The sequence below is a fragment of the Globicephala melas genome, chromosome 1 (genome assembly GCF_963455315.2).
Source record: "Globicephala melas chromosome 1, mGloMel1.2, whole genome shotgun sequence".
Classification (NCBI taxonomy): Eukaryota; Metazoa; Chordata; class Mammalia; order Artiodactyla; family Delphinidae; genus Globicephala; species Globicephala melas.
In genome coordinates, this window is record NC_083314.1 from 153478232 (window position 1) to 153498768 (window position 20537).

Genomic DNA, 20537 nt, shown 5'->3' on the forward strand with positions numbered 1-20537 from the left:
TTCTCCACAAAGAAGAGCTGCTAGACTCTCAAGTCCAGCCCTAGAATGTTCTACCAACTAATGAAACAGAACAGAATGTTTTTTATTTCTCATACCAGTCTAATGAGCTGGACTTTTGGAGTATAGGGTTTCCAGCAATAGAGATTCTTCCAGGACCTGGAATTTTAAAACAATTGAGCCTGCCTTCTAAAAGTGAAACCACTAAAAAAATCATCTTCCTGGTGGTCCTGTGGTCCTGTCTCTCTTACACACCTCATATATTCCTCACATATTCCTAGATACTTCTCTTGCACTCATTAACTGCAGGACCTCCACAGACAGCTGATGTAGGGAGCTAGGGGTAGTGAACGGACAGACTGTAAAGTGAAATCAAGTTGATTCATCAAAACCATCCTTTTCCTGTAGCACCTCTGCCTGTAGGCTACTCTCAGCTCAGCACCTCATGTTAAGACATGCTCTTTCCAGCACTCATCAAAGTTTCAATAGTACAAACTTGTTGCCTGTAACTTTCCTGGATTTGCAGCTGTTTCTTTTTTCACTTATGTTTCTCCTATTTTTCTTTTGCTGCTTTAGTCTCCTTTGTTTTCCTTCTTCATTGCCTGTTCTGTTTTTGCTTGTATTTTTCTTTCTTCATTTTTTCTTTTGTTTCCCTTACTACCCTCTTTTTTTCCTTAGTGTGTAAATTTTTTTAACTTGAAAAATGCTGAAAACACACCAAAAAGAAAAAAAAAAGCATTCACAATCCATATACATATACGGAGGACAAGATTTGTTCTACCTTTTGCATATGCAATTTAAAAAAATTTAAACAATGCTATGCAACACTGTCTGCAACTTTACCACCTGTGAATACATCATGGATATCTTTACAGGACAACTCTTATAAAGTCACTTTCCATTTCTTATTTGGAACTATTTTTTAATTGAGGTATAATTTACATACAATATAATGTACATATCTTAAGTGTTCAATGAATTTTGACAATTTTATATACCCGTGAACTTCCCCTGAAAAAGATATAGAACATCTCCATCACCCCATAATGTTCCCTCAAATACTTTCCAGTCAGTTCTCCACTCCCACCCACCCCTACCACCACTTTCTGACTTCTGTCACATAGACTAGTTTTGCTCATTCTTGGTTTTCATAGAAATAAAATCTTACAATACACATATGTTTGTGTCAGGCTTCTTTCACTCAATATATACAGTATTTTTGGGATTCATCGGTGTTTTATCAATAATTTGTTCCTCTTGACTCTTTAGTCCATCTTTCTTTTTTTTTTTTTTTTTTTTTTGCGGTACGCGGGCCTCTCACTGTTGTGGCCTCTCCCGTTGCGGAGCACAGCCTCCGGGCACGCAGGCTCAGCGGCCATGGCTCACGGGCCCAGCCGCTCCGCGGCATGTGGGATCTTCCCGGACCGGGGCACGAACCTGTGTCCCCTGCATCGGCAGGCGGACTCTCAACCACTGTGCCACCAGGGAAGTCTAGTCCATCTTTTAATATACCACAGTTTGTTTATGCATGATCTCATTTTGTTCTGCATAGTATGCCACCGTCCAAATTGCCATTTTTTGTGTCACTTTTCCCCTGATGAAGATTTAGGTTTGTTGCCAATGCTTATTCTTGTAAACAATTCTAAAATTATTTTCCTTGTTCATCAATCTCTAGGTATTTATGACATTATTTCCAAAAAAATAAATCCCCAGAAAGAAAAGGGATAGCTGGATCAGGAGACATGTGCATTAAAAAAATTTGACAGAGCCTGCCAAATTATTCTTCAAAAAGATTGTACAAAGCTATGTTCTCACAATGCCATTGTCCATTTCTCTATACTATATATTACCAGTATTTTTAACTTTCACAGATCTTAAAAATACAGTTGAATAATGGCCTATTTTAAATAGGTCACTAAAATCAGTACTGTTTTGCTTATTACAAATGGAATATAGGCTTTTTGTTTTAAAAAGAAAAAATCAAGCTATACGGTTATGTTCAGAGCAGATATTCTCATCCAACCCTTATCTACCCTGACCCGAAATAATGTTGTTAATACTTGGTAAATACTCTAAAATTTTTTATATGCATATTCTAATGTATAGATGAGGGTTGTATTGAAAATATTTAACAACTGGTAAAGCGTGGACCCTCATCTACGAGAACGTAGCTCTGGAGCAGAGTTCTACAGAACATCCTGCTGTGCCAAGTATTATCCCTCTGGTGGCTGGAAAGACGAGGGGCTGGAAGGAGCTGGGGCAGTTGGGGTAGGTGGGAGACACTTGGCAGATGCAGGGCAGTAGCTACTTAGAACTTATACAAAACCATCCCAGTGTATTCACAACTTTACTGCCATACTAATGTGTATCACCTCATACAGTCCTGTGAGCGCACATACACATGCACACACACATCCCCCCCCACACCCTATAAAAATAAAAACCAAAATGACATTACACTACATGTATTACTCTACAGCTTGCTTTTTTCACTTGATAACATGTCATAGACATCTATTCATGTCAGTGCACAAAAATCTATGTCATTCTTATGAAAGTATCCATTGTGTGGTCACTTTCTTAGCCAACCCACTGCAGATAAACACAATTTGATTTTACTACCCCAAAATTACTCCTTACTCTTTGTACTTTTACAAGGTCTTCTTCTGCGGTCACTGGGAATAATGTAATGTCATTGGTTTTGTCATCAAGGTAATGCTGACCATTTAACAGTTGGGAAGTAAGTATTCTCTCTTCTATTTTCTGGAAGAGTTTATGTAAAATCAGTATTATTTATTGCTTAAAAGTTTGTTAAGTGAAGCCATCTGAACCTGGAGTTTTCTTTGTGGGAAGATGTTTAACTATAAATTCAATTTCTCTGGTAGATTTAGGGCTATCTGTTTCTCCTTGAGTGAGGTTCGGTAATTTGTGTCTTTCAAGGAATGTGTCCATCTTATCCAGGTCATCAAATTTGTTGTCTTAAAGTTGCTCAATATATTCCCTTATTATCTTTTTGATCTGTAGAAATGTTCTCTCTGTCATTGCTTATATTGGTAATGTGTGTCTTCTCTCATTTTTTCATGAACAATCTAGTTAGACGTTTACCAATGTTATTGATCCTTCCAAAGAACCGGCCCTTCATTCCACTAATTTATTCTATTTTGTTCTGTTTTTACTTTTATTGACCTCAACCTTATTTTAAACATCTCCTTCGTTTTGCTTGCTTTGGATTTAATTTGTTCTTATCCTGGGTTTTTAAAGTAGAAGCTTAGATTATTTTGAGTCCTTTCTTGATTTCTGGTATAAGCATTAAATGGGATGTTTCCCTCTTAAGCATTGGCTTAGATGCATCCCACAAATACTGACATGTTCAGTGTTTTCATTGTTATTCAAGTTAATTCATATAAAATATTCTGTAATATCCCTTGTAATTTTTTTCTTGGAAGGCATGGCAATTTAGAAGTATCTTATTTAACTTCCAAATATTTGGCGATTTTCTAAACATACTACTGTTACTGCTTTTTGGTTTCATTCTATTATGGTCAGAGAACATAACTTGTATGATTTCAGTTCTTCTGCAGAAATTTGTTTTATGGTGATAGCACATTTTTGTGAATGCGCCATGTGTACTTGAAAAGAATATAATACTTCTGGTGGAGTTTTCTATAATTATCGATTATGTCATGTTGCTTAGTAGTGTTATTAGGTCTTCTATATGCTTACTGATTTTGTTTTCTTGCTCTATCAGTTACTAAGAAAGCAGTGTTCATTTTATAATTGTATTCATATATTTTTTAAACAATCCTGATCATCAATTGTAATGCATGGGGTTTTTTCCCTACACACCCACATAATTCTCCAATGCCAGCTTGGTGTTCTACAATTCAACTCAGTTCTGAGGCTATCTACCTGGAGATAGCATCAGATTCCACGGGTTAAGGGCTCAGCCCCACAAGACTGCCCTCAGCCCCACAAGATGCCAATTGCAAGGGCAGATTGTTATCTGTGCTTCTGACCGATTGGTTATAAATCAGAGGTTCCCATGACCTCCTCCTTGGGTTTGATTAATTTGTTAAAGCAGCTCACAGAACTCAGGGAAACGTTTTATTTACTAGATTACCCTGTTTATTATAAAGGAATGTGACTCAGGAATAGCTAGATGGAAGAGATGCCTAAGGGCAAGGTCTGGGGAAAGGGGTGCAGACCTTTCATGCCCTCCCTGAGTGCGCCACACTCCCCAAATCTCCATGTGTTCACCAACCCGGAAGCTCTCTGAACTCCCTCCTTCGGGTTTCTATGAAAGCTTCATTACACAGGCACGACTGATTAAATCACTGGCCACTGGCGATTGAACTTAATCTCCAGCCCCTCCCCCCTCCTAGGAGCTGGGGGTGGGGACAGGAGGAGTTGGCAGTTACAGAGGGGGCGGAGGGTGGGACTGAAAGTTCCAACCTCCAATCACGTGGTTGGCTCCCCTGGCAACTAACTCCCATCCTTTGATTACTGAGGGGCTTTCCAAAAGTCCTCATTACCATGACAAAAGACACCCCTACTGTTCTTAATCACTTAGGAAATTCCAAGGGTTTGGGGGTAGCAGAAACAAGGATGAAGACCAAATACATGTTTCTTATTGTAAATCACAATAGCACTGGGTAAATAAACCTAGTTTTATAACTATTAAAACCGGTAAACATATTTTAAATTATTTTTGTAGTTACTACCATTATGACACTCAAATGTCATTACATTATCTATAGCTGATATCATTTTTACACAGCCAAGATAGGGTCAGATTAACTAATTCACCACTTATTCCAAGCCTGTTGGCTTCCTAGCAAACAAATATGTGTGAAGTGTTGTTAAATGTATTATAAGTTGTCTTGATCTCATTGGTCCCAGTAAATATGTACTGTTTGTGTTGACCAAAGGTTTTGGAGTCAGACATACATGGATTCAAATACCAGCTCTAACACTTAATGTAGCTATTTTATTTTTTTGGCTGCGCACGGGCATTTCTCAGTTGCGATTAGCAGGGGCTCCTCTTTGTGCAGTGCACGGGCTTCTCATTGCGGTGGCTTCTCTTGTTGCGGAGCACGAGCTCTAGGCACACAGGTTTCAGTAGTTTCAGCACACGGGCCCTAGAGCACAGGCTCAGTAGTCGGGGTGCGAGGGCTTAGCTGCTCCACGGCATGTGGGATCTTCCCCGACCAGGGTTTGATCCAGAGTCCTCTGCATTGGCAGGCAGATTCTTAACCACTGTGCCACCAGGGAAGTCTCTAATGTAGCTATTGGACAATTCATTTAACCTTGTCATGACTCAGTTTTTTAATCAATGAAATGGGAATAATATTACAACTTGGCACTGTTGTTAACATTAGAGGTAATCCATTTAAAATGCCTGACAGGAGAGGGGCTTCAAGATGGCGGAAGAGTGAAGATGGCGGAAGAGTGAGACACGGAGATCACCTTCCTCCCCACAAATACATCAGAAATACATCTACACGTGGAACAACTCCTACAGAACAACTACTGAACGCTGGCAGAAGACCTCAGACCTCCCAAAAGGCAAGAAACTCCCCACGTAACTGGGTAGGGCAAAAGAAAAAACAGAGACAAAGAATAGGGACGGGACCTGCACCAGTGGGAGGGGGCTGTGAAGGAGGAAAGGTTTCCACACACTAGGAAGCCCCTTAGCAGGTGGAGACTGCGGCTGGTGGAGGGGAAGCTTCAGGGCCAGGGAGGAGAGCACAGCAACAGGGTGCGAAGGGCAAGCAGAGAGATTCCCGCAGAGAGGATTGGTGCCGACCAGCACTCATCAGCCCGAGAGGCTTGTCTGCTCACCCGCTGGGGCGGGTGGGGGCTAGGAGCTGAGGCTCAGGCTTCGGAGGTCGGATCCCAGGGAGAGGACTGGGGTTGGCTTTGTGAACACAGCCTGAAGGGGCTAGTGCGCCACGGCTAGCCGGGAGGGAGTCTGGGAAAAAGTCTGGAGCTGCCCAAGAGGCAAGAGACTTTTTCTTGCTTCTTTGTTTCCTGGCGCTCGAGGGCCACTTAAGGAGCTCCAGAGACGGATGGGAGCCGTGGCTATCAGCGCAGACCCCAGAGACGGGCATGGGACGCTAAGGCTGCTGCAGCCACCAAGAAGCCTGTGTGCAAGCACAGGTCAGTGTCCACACCGCCCCTCCCGGGAGCCTGTGCAGCCCGCCACTGCCAGGGTCCCGGGATCCAGGGACAACTTCCCCGGGAGAACTCACGGCGCGCCTCAGGCTGGTGCAACGTCACGCCGGCCTCTGCCGCCACAGGCTCATCCTGCACTCCGTACCCCTCCCTCCCCCCGCCTTGAGTGAGCCAGAGCCCCCTAATCAGCTGCTTCTTTAACCCTGTCCTGTCTGAGCGAAAAACAGATGCCCTCAGGCGACCTACATGCAGAGGCAGGGCCAAATCCAAAGCTGAACCCCCGGAGCTCTGTGAACAAAGAGAAAAGGAAATCTCTCCCATCAGCCTCAGGAGCAGCCGATTAAGTCTCCACAGTCAACTTGATGTACCCTGAATCTGTGGAATACATGACTAGACAATGAATCATCCCAAATTGAGGAGGTGGACTTTGGGAGCAACGATATATTTTTTTTTTTCCCTTTTTCTCCTTTTGTGAGTGTGCATGTGTGTGATTTTGTCTGTATAGCTTTGCTTTTACCATTTATCCTAGGGTTCTGTCTGTACGTTTTTGTTTTTAAAAAATTTTTTTTTTCCTTAAAAATTTTTTTTCTACAAAAAAATATTTTTTCTTAATATAATTATTTTTTATTTTAATAATTTTATTTTACTTTATTTTATTTTATCTTCCTCTTTCTTTCTTTCCTTTTTCTTTCTCCCTTTTATTCTGAGCTGTGTGGATGACAGGCCCTTGGTGCTCCAGCCAGGCATCAGAGCTGTGCCTCTGAGGTGGGAGAGCCAAGTTCAGGACACTGGTCCACAAGAGACTTCCCAGCTCCACGTAATATCAAACAGTGAAAATCTCCCAGAGCACTCCATCTCAACACCAAGACCCAGCTCCACTCAACGAACAGCAAGTTCCAGTGCTGGACACCCCATGCCAAACAACTAGCAAGACAGGAACACAACCCCACCCATTAGCAGAGAGGCTGCCTAAAATCATAATAAAGCCACAGAAACCCCAAAACACACCACCAGACATCGACCTGCCCACCAGAAAGACAAGATCCAGCCTCATCCACCAGAACACAGGCACTAGTCCCCTCCACCAGGAAGCCTACACAACCCACTGAACCAACCTCAGCCACTGGGGACAGACACCAAAAACAACGGGAACTACGAACCTGCAGCCTGCGAAAAGGAGACCCCAAACATGGTAAGATAAGCAAAATGAGAACACAGAGAAACACACAGCAGATGAAGGAGCAAGGCAAAAACCCACCAGACGTAACAAATGAAGAGGAAATAGGCAGTCTACCTGAAAAAGAATTCAGAATAATGATAGTAAAGATGATCCAAAATCTTGGAAATAGAATGGAGAAAATACAACAAATGTTTAAAAAGAACCTAGAAGAACTAAAGAGCAAACAAACAGTGATGAGCAACACAATAAATGAAATTAAAAATTCTCTAGAAGGAATCAATAGCAGAATAACTGAGGCAGAAGAACGGATAAGTGACCTGGAAGATAAAATAGTGGAAATAACTACTGCAGAGAAGAATAAAGAAAAAAGAATGAAAAGAATGGAGGACAGTCTCAGAGACCTCTGGGACAACATTAAACGCACCAACATTCGAATTATAGGGGTTCCAGAAGAAGAAGAGAAAAAGAAAGGGACTGAGAAAATATTTCAAGAGATTATAGTTGAAAACTTCCCTAATATGGGAAAGGAAACAGTTAATAGAGTCCAGGAAGCACAGAGAGTACCATGCCGGACCAAACCAAGGAGAAACACGCCAAGACACATATTAATCAAACTATCAAAAATTAAATAGAAAGAAAAAAATATTAAAAGCAGCAAGGGAAAAACAATAACGCACAAGGGAATCCCCATAAGATTAACAACAACAGCAACAAAAGATCTGCTGATCATTCAGCAGAAACTCTGCAAGCCAGAAGGGAGTGGCAGGACACATTTAAAGTGATGAAGGAGAAAAACCTACAACCAAGATTACTCTACCCAGCAAGGATCTCATTCAGATTTGACGGGGAAATTAAAACGTTTACAGACAAGCAAAAGCTAAGAGAATTCAGCACCACAAAACCAGCTTTACAACAAATGCTAAAGGAACTTCTCTAGGCAGGAAACACAAGAGAAGGAAAAGACCTACAAAAACAAATGCAAAACAATTAAGAAAATGGTAATTAGGAACATACATATTGATAATTACCTTAAATGTAAATGGATTAAATGCTCCAACCAAAAGACATCGATTGGCTGAATGGATACAAAAACAAGACCTGTATGTATGCTGTCCACAAGAGACCCAATTCAGACCGAGGGACACATACAGACTGAAAGTGAGAGGATGGAAAAAGATACTCCATGAAAATGGGAATCAAAAGAAAGCTGGAGTAGCAAATCTCATATCAGAGAAAACAGACTTTAAAACAAAGACTATTATAAGAGACAAAGAAGGACACTACATAATGATCAAGGGCTTAATCCAAGAAGAAGATATAACAATTGTAAATATTTATGCACCCAACTAGGAGCACCTCAATATATAAGGCAAATACTAACAGCCATAAAAGGGGAAATCGACAGTAACACAATCATAGTAGGGGACTTTAACAGCTCATATTCACCAATGGACAGATCATCCAAAATGAAAAAAAATAAGGAAACACAAGCTTTAAATGATACACTAAACAAGATGGACTTAATTGATATTTATAGGAAATTCCATCCAAAAACAACAGAGTACACATTCTTCTCAAGTGCTCATGGAACATTCTCCAGGATAGATGACATCTTGGGTCACAAATCAAGCCTTGGTAAATTTAAGAAAATTGAAATCGTATCAAGTATCTTTTCTGAGCACAACACTAGACTAGATATCAATTACAGGAAAAAATCTGTAAAAAATACAAACACATGGAGGCTAAACAACACACTACTTAATAAATAAGAGATCACTGAAGAAATAAAAAAATACCTAGAAACAAATGACAATGGAGACACGATGACCCAAAACCTATGGGATGCAGCAAAAGCAGTTAAGAGGGAGGTTTATAGCAATACAATCCTACCTTAAGAAACAAGAAACATCTCAAATAAACAACCTAACCTTACACCTAAAGCAATTAGAGAAAGAAGAACAAAAAACCCCCAAAGTTTGCAGAAGGAAAGAAATCATATAGATCAGATCAGAAATAAATGAAAAAGAAATGAAGGAAACAATAGCAAAGATCAATAAAACTAAAAGCTGGTTCTTTGAGAAGATAAACAAAACTGATAAACCATTAGCCAGACTCATCAAGATAAAAAGGGAAAAGACTCCAATCAATACAATTAGAAATGAAAAAGGAGAAGTAACAACCAACACTGCAGAAATACAAAGGAACATGAGAGATTACTACAAGCAACTATATGCCAATACAATAGACAACCTGGAAGAAATGGACAAATTCTTAGAAATGCAAAACCTTCCGAGACTAAACCAGGGAGAAATAGAAAATATAAACAGACCAATCACAAGCACAGAAATTGAAACTGTGATTAAAAATCTTGCAACAAACAAAAGCCCAGGACCAGATAGACGGCTTCAAAAGTGAATTCTATCAGACATTTAGAGAAGAGCTAACACCTATCCTTCTCAAACTCTTCCAAAATATAGCAGAGGGAGGAACACTCACAAACTCATTCTACAAGGCTACCATCACCCTGATACCAAAACCAGACAAAGATGTCACAAAGAAAGAAAACTATAGGCCAATATCACTGATGAACATAGATGCAAAAATCCTGTACAAAATACTAGCAAACAGAATCCAACAGCACATTAAAAGGATCATACACCATGATCAAGTGGGGTTTATCCCAGGAATGCAAGGATTCTTCCATATACGCAAATCACTCAATGTGATACACCATATTTACAAATTGAAGGAGAAAAACCATATGATCATCTCAATCGATGTGGAGACAGCTTTCCACACAATTCAACACCCATTTATGATAAAAACTCTCCAGAAAGTAGGCATAGAGGGAACTTTCCTCAACACAATAAAGACCATATATGACAAACCCACAGCCAACATCGTCCTCAGTGGTGAAAAACCGAAACCATTTCCACTAAGATCAGGAACAAGACAAGGTGCACACTCTCACCACTCTTATTCAACATAGTTTTGGAAGTTTTAGCCACAGCAATCAGAGAAGAAAAAGAAATAAAAGGAATCCAAATCAGAAAAGAAGAAGTAAAGCTGTCACTGTTTGCAGATGACATGATACTATGCATAGAGAATCCTAAAGATGCTACCAGAAAACTACTAGAGCTAATCAATGAATTTGGTAAAGTAGCAGGATATAAAATTCATGCACAGAAATTTCTTGCATTCGTATACACTAATGATGAAAAATCTGAAAGTGACATTAAGAAAACACTCCCATTTACCATTGCAACAAAAAGAATAAAATATCTAGGAATAAGCCTACTTAAGGAGACAAAAGACCTGTATGCAGAAAATTATAAGACACTGATGAAAGAAATTAAAGATGATACAAATAGATGGAGAGATATACCATGTTCTTGGATTGGAAAAATCAACATTGTGAAAATGACTCTACTACCCAAAGCAATCTACAGATTCAATGCAATTCATATCAAACTACCACTGGCATTTTTCACAGAAGTAGAACAAAAAATTTCACAATTTGTATGGAAACACAAAAGACCCCGAAGAGGCAAAGCAATCTTGAGAAAGAAAAACGGAGCTGCAGGAATCAGGCTCCCTGACTTCAGACTATACTACAAAGTTACAGTAATCAAGACAGTATGGTACTGGCACAAAAACAGAAATGTATATCAATGGAACAGCATAGAAAGCCCAGAGATAAACCCACGCACATATCTTATCTTACCTTATCTTGATAAAGTAGGCAAGAATACACAGTGGAAAAAAGACAGCCTCTTCAATAAGTGGTGCTGGGAAAACTGGACAGCTACATGTAAAGGAATGAAATTAGAACATTCCCTAACACCACACACAAAAATAAACTCAAAATGGATAAAAGACCTAAATGTAAGGGCAGACACTATCAAATTCTTAGAGGAAAACATATGCAGAATACTCTATGACATAAATCACAGCAAGATCCTTTTTGACCCACCTCCTAGAGAAATGGAAATAAAAACAAAAGTAAACAAATGGGACCTAATGAAACTTAAAAGCTTTTGCACAGCAAAGGAAACCATAAACAAGACGAAAAGACAGTTGTCAGAATGGGAGAAAGTATTTGCAAATGAAGCAACTGACAAAGGATTAATGTCCAAAATTTCCAAGCAGCTCATGCAGCTCAATAAGAAAAAAACAAACAACCCAATCCAAAAGTGGGCAGAAGACCTAAATAGACATTTCTCCAAAGAAGATATACAGATTGCCAACAAACACATGAAAGAATGCTCAACATCATTAATCATTAGAGAAATGCAAATCAAAACTACAATGAGATATCATCTCACACCATTCAGAATGGCCATCATCAAAAAATCTAGAAACAATAAATGCTGGAGAGGGTGTGGAGAAAAGGGAACCCTCTTGCACTGTTGGTGGGAATGTAAATTCATACAGCCACTATGGAGACAGTATGGAGGTTCCTTAAACAACTGAAAATAGAACTACCATACGACCCAGCAATCCCACTACTGGGCATATACCCTGAGAAAACCATACTTCAAAAAGGGTCATGTACCAAAATGTTCATTGCAGCTCTATTTACAATAGCCAGGACATGGAAGCAACCTAAATGTCCATCGACAGATGAATGGATAAAGAAGATGTGGCACATATATACAATGGAATATTACTCAGCCATAAAAGAAAATGAAATTGAGTTATTTGTAGTGAGGTGGATGGACCTAGAGACTGTCATACAGAGTGAAGTTAGTCAGAAAGAGAAAAACAAATACCATATGCTAACACATATATATGGAATCTAAAAAAAAAAAAAAGGTCATGAAGAACCTAGGGGCAAGATGGGAGTAAAGACGCAGTCCTACTAGCGAATAGACTTGAGGATATGCGGAGGGGGAAGGGTCAGCTGGGACAAAATGAGAGAGCAACATGGACATATATACACTACCAAACCTTAAATAGATAGATAGCTAGTGGGAAGCAGCCCCATAGCACAGTGAGATCAGCTGGGTGCTTTGTGACCAGCTAGAGGGGTGGGATAGGGAGGGTGGGAGGGAGGGAGACGCAAGAGGGAAGAGATATGGGGACATATGTATATGTATAACTGATTCACTTTGTTATACAGCAGAAACTAACACACCATTGTAAAGCAATTATACTCCAATAAAGATGTTAAAAATTTTTTTTTAATAAATAAATAAAATAAAATGCCTGACAGCGTACGTGTTTGGAAGCAACAAGTGGTAGTAATAGTAATAGCAGTAGATATAGTAATAACAGTGATCTAGGGTGGCCTCGGTCTGCAGCGGCTTGAAGCAGGATTTTGGTTCCCAGCCAGAGATTAAAGTCAGGCCGCGACAGTGAGAGTGCTGAATCCTAGGCACTAGACCAGTGGGCAGTGACAAAGCCCTGGCCCATACAGCTCTGCAGAAATGATTCCCACAAAGACAGAAAGTAGTGAAACAAGTAAAGTGTTTATTAGGAGGAAAAAGGGTACCTAGGGATAGACACACTGGGGGGCTCAGAGAGAGAGTCGCACCCTCGTGGTAGTTTGATTCACTTTTATGGAGCATTTCTTCCAGGTTTCCTTGGCCAATCATCTTGCTTTGCCTGGCCTGAGCTTGTATTTGATATTTCCCAGGGTCCTCCCACGTGTGCGTGCACATCTCTTGGCCAAGATGGATTCTAGCGAAGAGGCCTATGGGTAGCCTGACATCACCTACTATGGGGTGGCGCCCCCTCCCTTTTCGACCTTCAAGGATCCTTTCTGCATGTGTGTAGTCAGGAAGGTCTCCTCCTTCGAGAATGAGGAATATGTGGTCTTTTATCTTTTGTCTGGGCAGGGCTTAGCTTCTCCTCCCTCCTGCTATTTTGGAGTATCTGTCCACAGGGGACGAGCTCCAACTGTTCAGCCTGGGACCCATCTATCTCCTGCCTCAATAGCAGTAGTAGTAATATTATTATACTTATTAAGTAATATTATTTAAAAATATTACTTAACAAATTATATTATTGTTTAATATTTTATTATTAAATGTTATATCTGCTAAAATGACTCACCATTTTCTTTCAGCTTTATCAAATTTTCTTTCAATTTCTCAATTTCTAGTCGAGACTTCTCAAGTGCAGAATCTAAAAGAAAAAAAGAACAAAATATTTGTGTATGGAGCAACTGATTAGTATAATAATCAAATTTCAAACGACTATTTCTCTTTGGAACACTTTCTGATGGCTGTCCCCTGACTTTCTGCATAAATGTCACCTCCTCCCGGAATGTTTCCCAGATTCCCCTCTTAATATTCCTACTACACCTTATATTTATCCCTGTCCTTGATATCATCTGATCTTGTAATCTTTCCCTGTTTCCCTAACCAGATTCTATGCGGAAGAGTTTGGACTACTGTAAACAACAGGAACAGCTGAAAGTTTTTAAGCATGGTACTACCAGTTTAGTAAAAAGAAATTACACACAGAAATACTTAAAATTAATTCCTGCAATTAATAATATTTAGAATTTTGCCAGTAGTTTCTAGAAATAGCAAAATAGCAAAATTTCAGGAAATAGCTTTTGGTACTATTCAAGAATTTTATGAGGAGAGCAGAAGGGCGTAAGGAAAGTACATGGGGCATTGGAGTCTTTTGGATTTGGGTGCTCTAACCCAGGTTTAATCACTTTGCCTCCTGTGGTTTACTCATCACCAATGGTATGGCTGATAGGCTTTCTATAATGGCAAGTTGAGGAATCTCCCAGAAGTAAGACACTAACATGAATCTTCTAAGAGATCATTCCCAATCACACAGAAAAGGTGCACGAGGAAATCAGGCACAAGCTTCCAAGAGTCTTCTCCCAGCGGAGTCACACAGGATGCGCTTAATTTCTCCAGCAATGAATTGACAATTCGTGTGAAATGTTGTCTACCAGGAAAATTCATTACAGACTTGGTGGCCAACATATTTATTGGGGGCTGGTGACATAGACACCACCTTCTGCCTAGGACACATCAAAATCCCAGACTCTCAGAAGGAAAGCAGGTTTTCAGCATAAATCATATTGTTTGTACAAAGAGGTCAAGCACAGTGAGCCACAAATTGGGGAATGCTGGGAACCTTCCCCAAATGCAAGTTTCCAGATGCTAGCCAAGGGCTAACCTGACAAGCAGACTTTCTAAGGACAGCAGTGTCAAGTTTTCTTCTTTTTTTTTTTTACATCTTTATTGGAGTATAATTGCATTACAATGTTGTGTTAGTTTCTGCTGTACAATAAATTGAATCAGCTATATGGATACATGTATCCCCATATCCCCTCCCTCTTGAGCCTCCCTCCTACCCTCCCTATTCCTCCACCCCTCTAGGTCATCACAAAGCATTGAGCTTATCTCCCTGTGCTATGCAGCAGCTTCCCACTAGCAGGTTTTCTATATTAACTATTTTCTGCACAGGATGGATATACCACGTTTTGTTTATCTACTCACCAAATGATGGACGTTTGAGTTGTTTCTATGTTTTGGCTACTGTAAATAATAGTGCTCTGAACATTCACATACAAGGTTTATTTTTAAATTTATTTTATTGAAGTGTAGTTGACTTACAATGTTGTGTTAATTTCTCATACAAGTTTTTGAGTGGACATACGTCTTCATTTCTCCTGGGTCACGCAGGAGTGGAATTGCTGGGTCACATGATAATTTTACATTTAATACCTCGAGAAACTGCCAAATTGTTTTCCAAAGTGTCTGCATCATTTTACAATCCCATCAGCAATGTTCCAATTTCTACACTCCTTGCCAACACTTGTCATTGTCTTTTTTATTATAGCCATTCTAGAGGGTGTGAAGAGGGATCTCATTGTTTTAATTTGCACTTCCCTAATGACCAATGATGTTGAGCATCTTTTCATGTGCCTATTGGCCATGCATATACCTTCTCTAAAGAAATGTCTACTCAAATTTTATTTTGTTTATTTTAAAATTGGGCTGTCTTTTTATAATAATATAAAAGAATATGTGAGAATTCTTCATATATTCTGGATATGAGTCCCACATCAAACACATAATTTGCAAATATTTCTCTCAGTCTATGGTTTGTCTTTTCACTTTCTTGTTAGTATATTTTGAAATACAGAAATTTTAAACTTGGAGTAAGTACAATTTATTAGGTTTTCTCTTATCACTCTTGCTTTTGGTGTTATATCTAACATATGATTGCCTAACTCCAGATCATAAGGATTTACTCCTGTGTTTTCTTCTAAGCATTTTATAATCTTAACTCTTACATTTAGTTCTGTGGTCCACTTTGAGTTAATTTTTGTGTGGGTGTGAGGTAGGGGCCTGTATTATTTTGAAGCATCTCCCAGACATCATATCATTCATCTATAAATATTTCACTATGTATGTCTAAAAGATAAGGACTCTTTTAAAATATAAACTCAATACCATTATGTGTGATTAAGGAAATTTAACAAGAATTCCTTAATACAAATAGCCAATTAGCATTCAAACTTCCAACTGTTTCATAAATGTTAAAAAACCTGTTTGAATCAGAATCCAGTAAAGGCCACACATTATATTTGGTTAATAATTCCTTCAAACCTTTAAAAATTCATCTTTTTCTTGTAATTTATTTATTGGAGAATAAATAAATATTTGGCATGTATTCTTTTTTATTATTGAAAACTACTTTTATTATTGGCCAAAATTTTTCATTCCCATCCAAATTTTTGGGTGTGATATAAAGAGAGCTAGAAAATAAACTAAACTAAAGTCCTTCATTTAAAAGAGTCAGTTTGTTGAAATAAATAGGCTAATACTTGGGAATCACTATCATGTAACACATATACCTAGGGATAAATTCTGGCTATAAATTGATGGATGATTCAAGAAGTAACACGTAAGACCCACACTGACACTACATGTGATTTTTTTTTTTTTTTTTTTTGCAGTACGCGGGCCTCTCACTGCTGTGGTCCCTCCCGTTGCGGAGCACAGGCTGCGGACGCGCAGGCTCAGCGGCCATGGCTCACGGGCCCAGCCGCTCCGCGGCGTGTGGGATCCTCCCGGACCGGGGCATGAACCCGCTTCCCCTGCACCGGCAGGCGGACTCTCAACCACTGCACCACCAGGGGAGCCCTACATGTGATATTTTAAAAGGACTTGCTAACTCAGCTTGCCAGCGGTCCCCTGGGGATACTCACTGTGCAGACAGTTTTCAATTAATAGTTTAGGATCCACCAGAGCAACCAAGTGCTGATGGAACAGGATGCTATGTGATTGTGTTCTGCTGCATCCAAATGTAACTAAACTTAACAGGGCTCCTGCTCTTTCCTTTCTCCTTCTGTACTACAAGTAGCAGACTGCTTCTCATCAGACTCACGTGGCCAAATTTCTTTTTTTTTTCTAATTGGGTTTATTGAGATATACTTTGCATACAGTAAAATTCATCCTTTTAAGTAATTTGATGAATTTTGACAAATATATGCAATTGTGTACCCATTAGCCCAATTTTCCATCATTCTGAAAAGGTCATTTGTGTTCACTGTTTAAAATGCATTCTTAACAAAATCTCAACCCTCCTGATATTCTTTGTTTTTAATTCCACAATCAATTTGGCAGGATCATTATTGTTTTATACATTTAACATTTTTAAGAAATGATCCTACAGTAACATATATACTGCATGAAAAAGAATCAGTCTAATTTCTTTAATTATTGCAAATTATATAGAGAGGAAATCATTTAAAAAATTTAAACTTCAAGCTAAAATAAATTATAGATAAAGCAAAGATTGAAACATAAATAATAAATCCATAAATGCACTAAAAGAAAAAAAAAACACCAGAGGAGAACATTTTCAATAACCTTGTAGTGATACAGAAAAGGCTTTACACATGAAAACCCAGACGCCATAAAGAATAACTTGGTTAAATCTGATTTGATAAATATTAGCATTTCTATATGGCAAAAAAACTTAACATGACATTTATATCCAACAAAAGGCTCATACACAGAATATACAGAAAACTCCTACAAATTAATAAACTCCTACAAAACATAAAGACACAACCCAATAGAAAAATATGTGCAAGACTTGAGCAGGAACTTCACAAAATGGTATATCTAAATGAGCAATAACAACAACAACGAACATGTTAAAGGATTTTCACATCGTTAGCTGTCAGGGGAACGCAAAGTAAAGCCACAATTAAATACTAGTACATACTCATCAGAAAAGGTAAAATTAATAAGACTGACAATACTGAGTATTGATAAAGAATGTGAAGCAACCAAAATCTCATATACAACCGAGAAGACCTTAAGTTAATACAACTATTTGGAAGACAGTATGGCAGTATCTACCAAAGTAGAACAAATCCGTAACCCTTTGATCTACTAATTCTACTCTTAGGAATGTCACTATCAGAGATGTACAGATAAGCACAAGAATATTCATAGCAGCACAATTCATAATAGAGCACAACTGGAAACAACATAATTGTCCGTCATCAGTAGAATGGATAAACAGAATACATTGAGTAGGCTTGTTCAATGGAACACTAGAGTACAAACAACAAAAGTGAACAAACTACTGCTACATGCAACAACATAAATGAATCTCACAAACATGAGATTGAACGAAAGAAACAAACTAAAGGATGCATACTCCCTGTAGTCAAAACTCAGAAATAACCTTAAAAGTTAGGAGAGTCATTATTTTGGGGGAGGAGAGAATATGTAGACATAGGAAGAAGAAACAGGGCTTCCAGACTGCTGGAGATTTCTTGCACTGGGTAGTGTAAATATTGGAGTTGTACACTTTTTGGTAGGTATGTTATGCTATGCTTCAATAAAAATTTCTGGACACTGTAGAAAATGAGGCTGTATATCAGACTTTTATGTGTTTATCTTAAAAGATTTTTTTTCTCAGTGCTCTCATGTTCCAACCTGAGTAGGATCACTACACTTAAAACATTGTTAGACATGTTCATCTGTAACCACAGCTTACCTAATTTACTCTGTTCTTTCTCCTTCCCTTGCAGTTCATCAGTGAGCCTTCGGATCTCTTCATGGGCCATCCCTAACCTCCTTGTTACTTGTTCCATATCTTTCTCTCTGCAGTTTTGTGATATTTTACCTTTTTCTGGGTCTTCATCATGGGACTGAAATAAAACCATTGTTAGTAGTACACCAAAAAGTAAATATACCCTTATGACATCGTGCTATTACCTATAAATGTTTGAAAGCCAATAGAGAAGAGTAGCAAACAGAATATTTACGTGCATTTATTTTATTAGGTTGAACCATAGAAAAACGGTGATATTTGATTGTTTTTAACCTATAAACATGCAATTTCACAAGGTTCAAACCTAACATATCTAAGAGATTATGGTTATATAATAGAAATTTAATGATAAAAATTATCATCTGGCCAAAGAGAGTGAAAATACTCCTCATTTATATGGTAATTACAGTTTATAAAATGGCTTTACATAAGGTATTTCATTTAATTTCAAGGTATGTACACAATTAAGGCTCAAATCATGTTTAGAGCTCCTTTCCTACAATTACTTTCAAAGCATTTTAAAAACTAAGTAAGAAATTCAACCTCAATGATATTTTGCTTTTGATCCCCAAGATATGTATTTATTTTATATGAATATAATCATTACACAAATTTTTCTAAAAAATAAGAAAATAACCAATACCATCTACATAACAAAACTATTTTTAGCTTACTGGTATATTTCCTTGCAGTATTTTTTATCTATGTACATTTTTTACATAGTCATAATCCTAATCTATATACATGTTTCTGTCTGGCTTTTTCATTTAACATTATATGAGGAACATTTTTCTATATTGCTGTACAGATTTTGTAATGATTATTTTTAAAGGCTATATAATATTCCAGTGGGTGCAGATAATTTATATAATCATTTCAACATTTTGGTAGTTTCCAATTTTTGCTATTGAAAATAATACTATGATGGATATACAGTTTCATCCATATATATTTATCTTGGGTTACTTCCCATTGTTAAACTCTCTGTATATGTTTTATTCACTGGATGTAGCTCTTAATAACATTTCCCCAGATCAAAAAATAATTTCTACAAACAGAATTAATTATATGTAAAATAATGTGCTATACAGTCTAAAGGACTCCCCCGCCAAAAGAAGCTCCAAACGTATTTGGGAAGAAGTGTGTACTGTCCCAAGGTGATTTTTCAAAGGACATAACACACATCGATTGTTTAAGTTTTGATACATTCAATAAAAATCAGCTATTGTGTTAAATGGGTGATTGACTTTTTTCTTCTTCCCAAATTTTTGTGATGTGTTTATAATACTCTTATGCACAACTGATATCTTTTAGCATGGATTTGTACATTTTAATATATTCAAACAAAATACTTCCAAGGTAAAAGCTAACCTGTAACTAGCTACTATTATTAAGAAAAGATTGTAATTTTTTCTTACCTCACTCAGACTTTTTTTAGACTGATGCACAAGTTCTTGATGTTTCTGATGTTCCCTTTGCAGAGGCTGGTGAGTTTGTTCAAATTTCTCCTAAGTAAATATTAAGAGGTGAATGAAAATTACATCAATCAGCTTTATGAATAAAAATGTCATTTAAATTTTAAAAAATAACCACTTAAAAAAAGAGGGAGCACAGTCCAATCTATTTTATGAAGCGAGACCATGCATTCTCAATGAGACAATATTGCCCCCAAGGGAGTGCAAACTGATTTCTAGGGGGGGAAAAATCTTACCCTTTCAAGTACAAAGTGCAGATGCCTACAGTACAAAAATAGAATGACTTTATATCAGTGCCATTAAAATTTCATGGGAGAGAGACAGAAAAAATTATCTAAGAAGTGTCATTATTGGGTTTCCCTGGTGGCATAGTGGTTAAGAATCCGCCTGCCAATGCAGGGGACACAGGTTCGAGCCCTGGTCTGGGAAGATCCCACATGCCGTGGAGCAACTAAGCCCATGCACCACAACTACTGAGCCTGCTCTCTAGAGCCCACAAGCCACAACTACTGAGCCTGTGCGCCTAGAGCCCGTGCTTCGCAACAAGAGAAGCCACTGCAATGAGAAGCCTGTGCACTGCAATGAAGAGTAGCCCCCACTCGCCGCAAGTATAGAAAAGCCCAAGCACAGCAAGGAAGACCCAACGCAGCCAAAAATAA

General features: G+C 38.4%; 1 protein-coding gene across 11 annotated transcripts in view; it reads right to left on the reverse strand.

The window, feature by feature from the left end:
- Nucleotides 1-20537, reverse strand: part of CCDC30 (coiled-coil domain containing 30) — a 173757-nt gene that overhangs the window by 124281 nt on the left and 28939 nt on the right. For all 11 annotated transcript variants that reach the window (XR_009565627.1, XM_060306890.1, XM_060306916.1 and 8 more), the window contains 3 exons: nt 19822-19911; nt 18347-18500; nt 13409-13480 (listed from right to left, as the gene is read on the reverse strand). Coding sequence is in view for 10 of the 11 variants with exons in the window: in XM_060306890.1 (XP_060162873.1) it covers nt 13409-13480; nt 18347-18500; nt 19822-19911 (316 nt within the window). In the remaining variant the exon portion in view is untranslated. The remainder of the gene's footprint in view (nt 1-13408; nt 13481-18346; nt 18501-19821; nt 19912-20537) is intronic.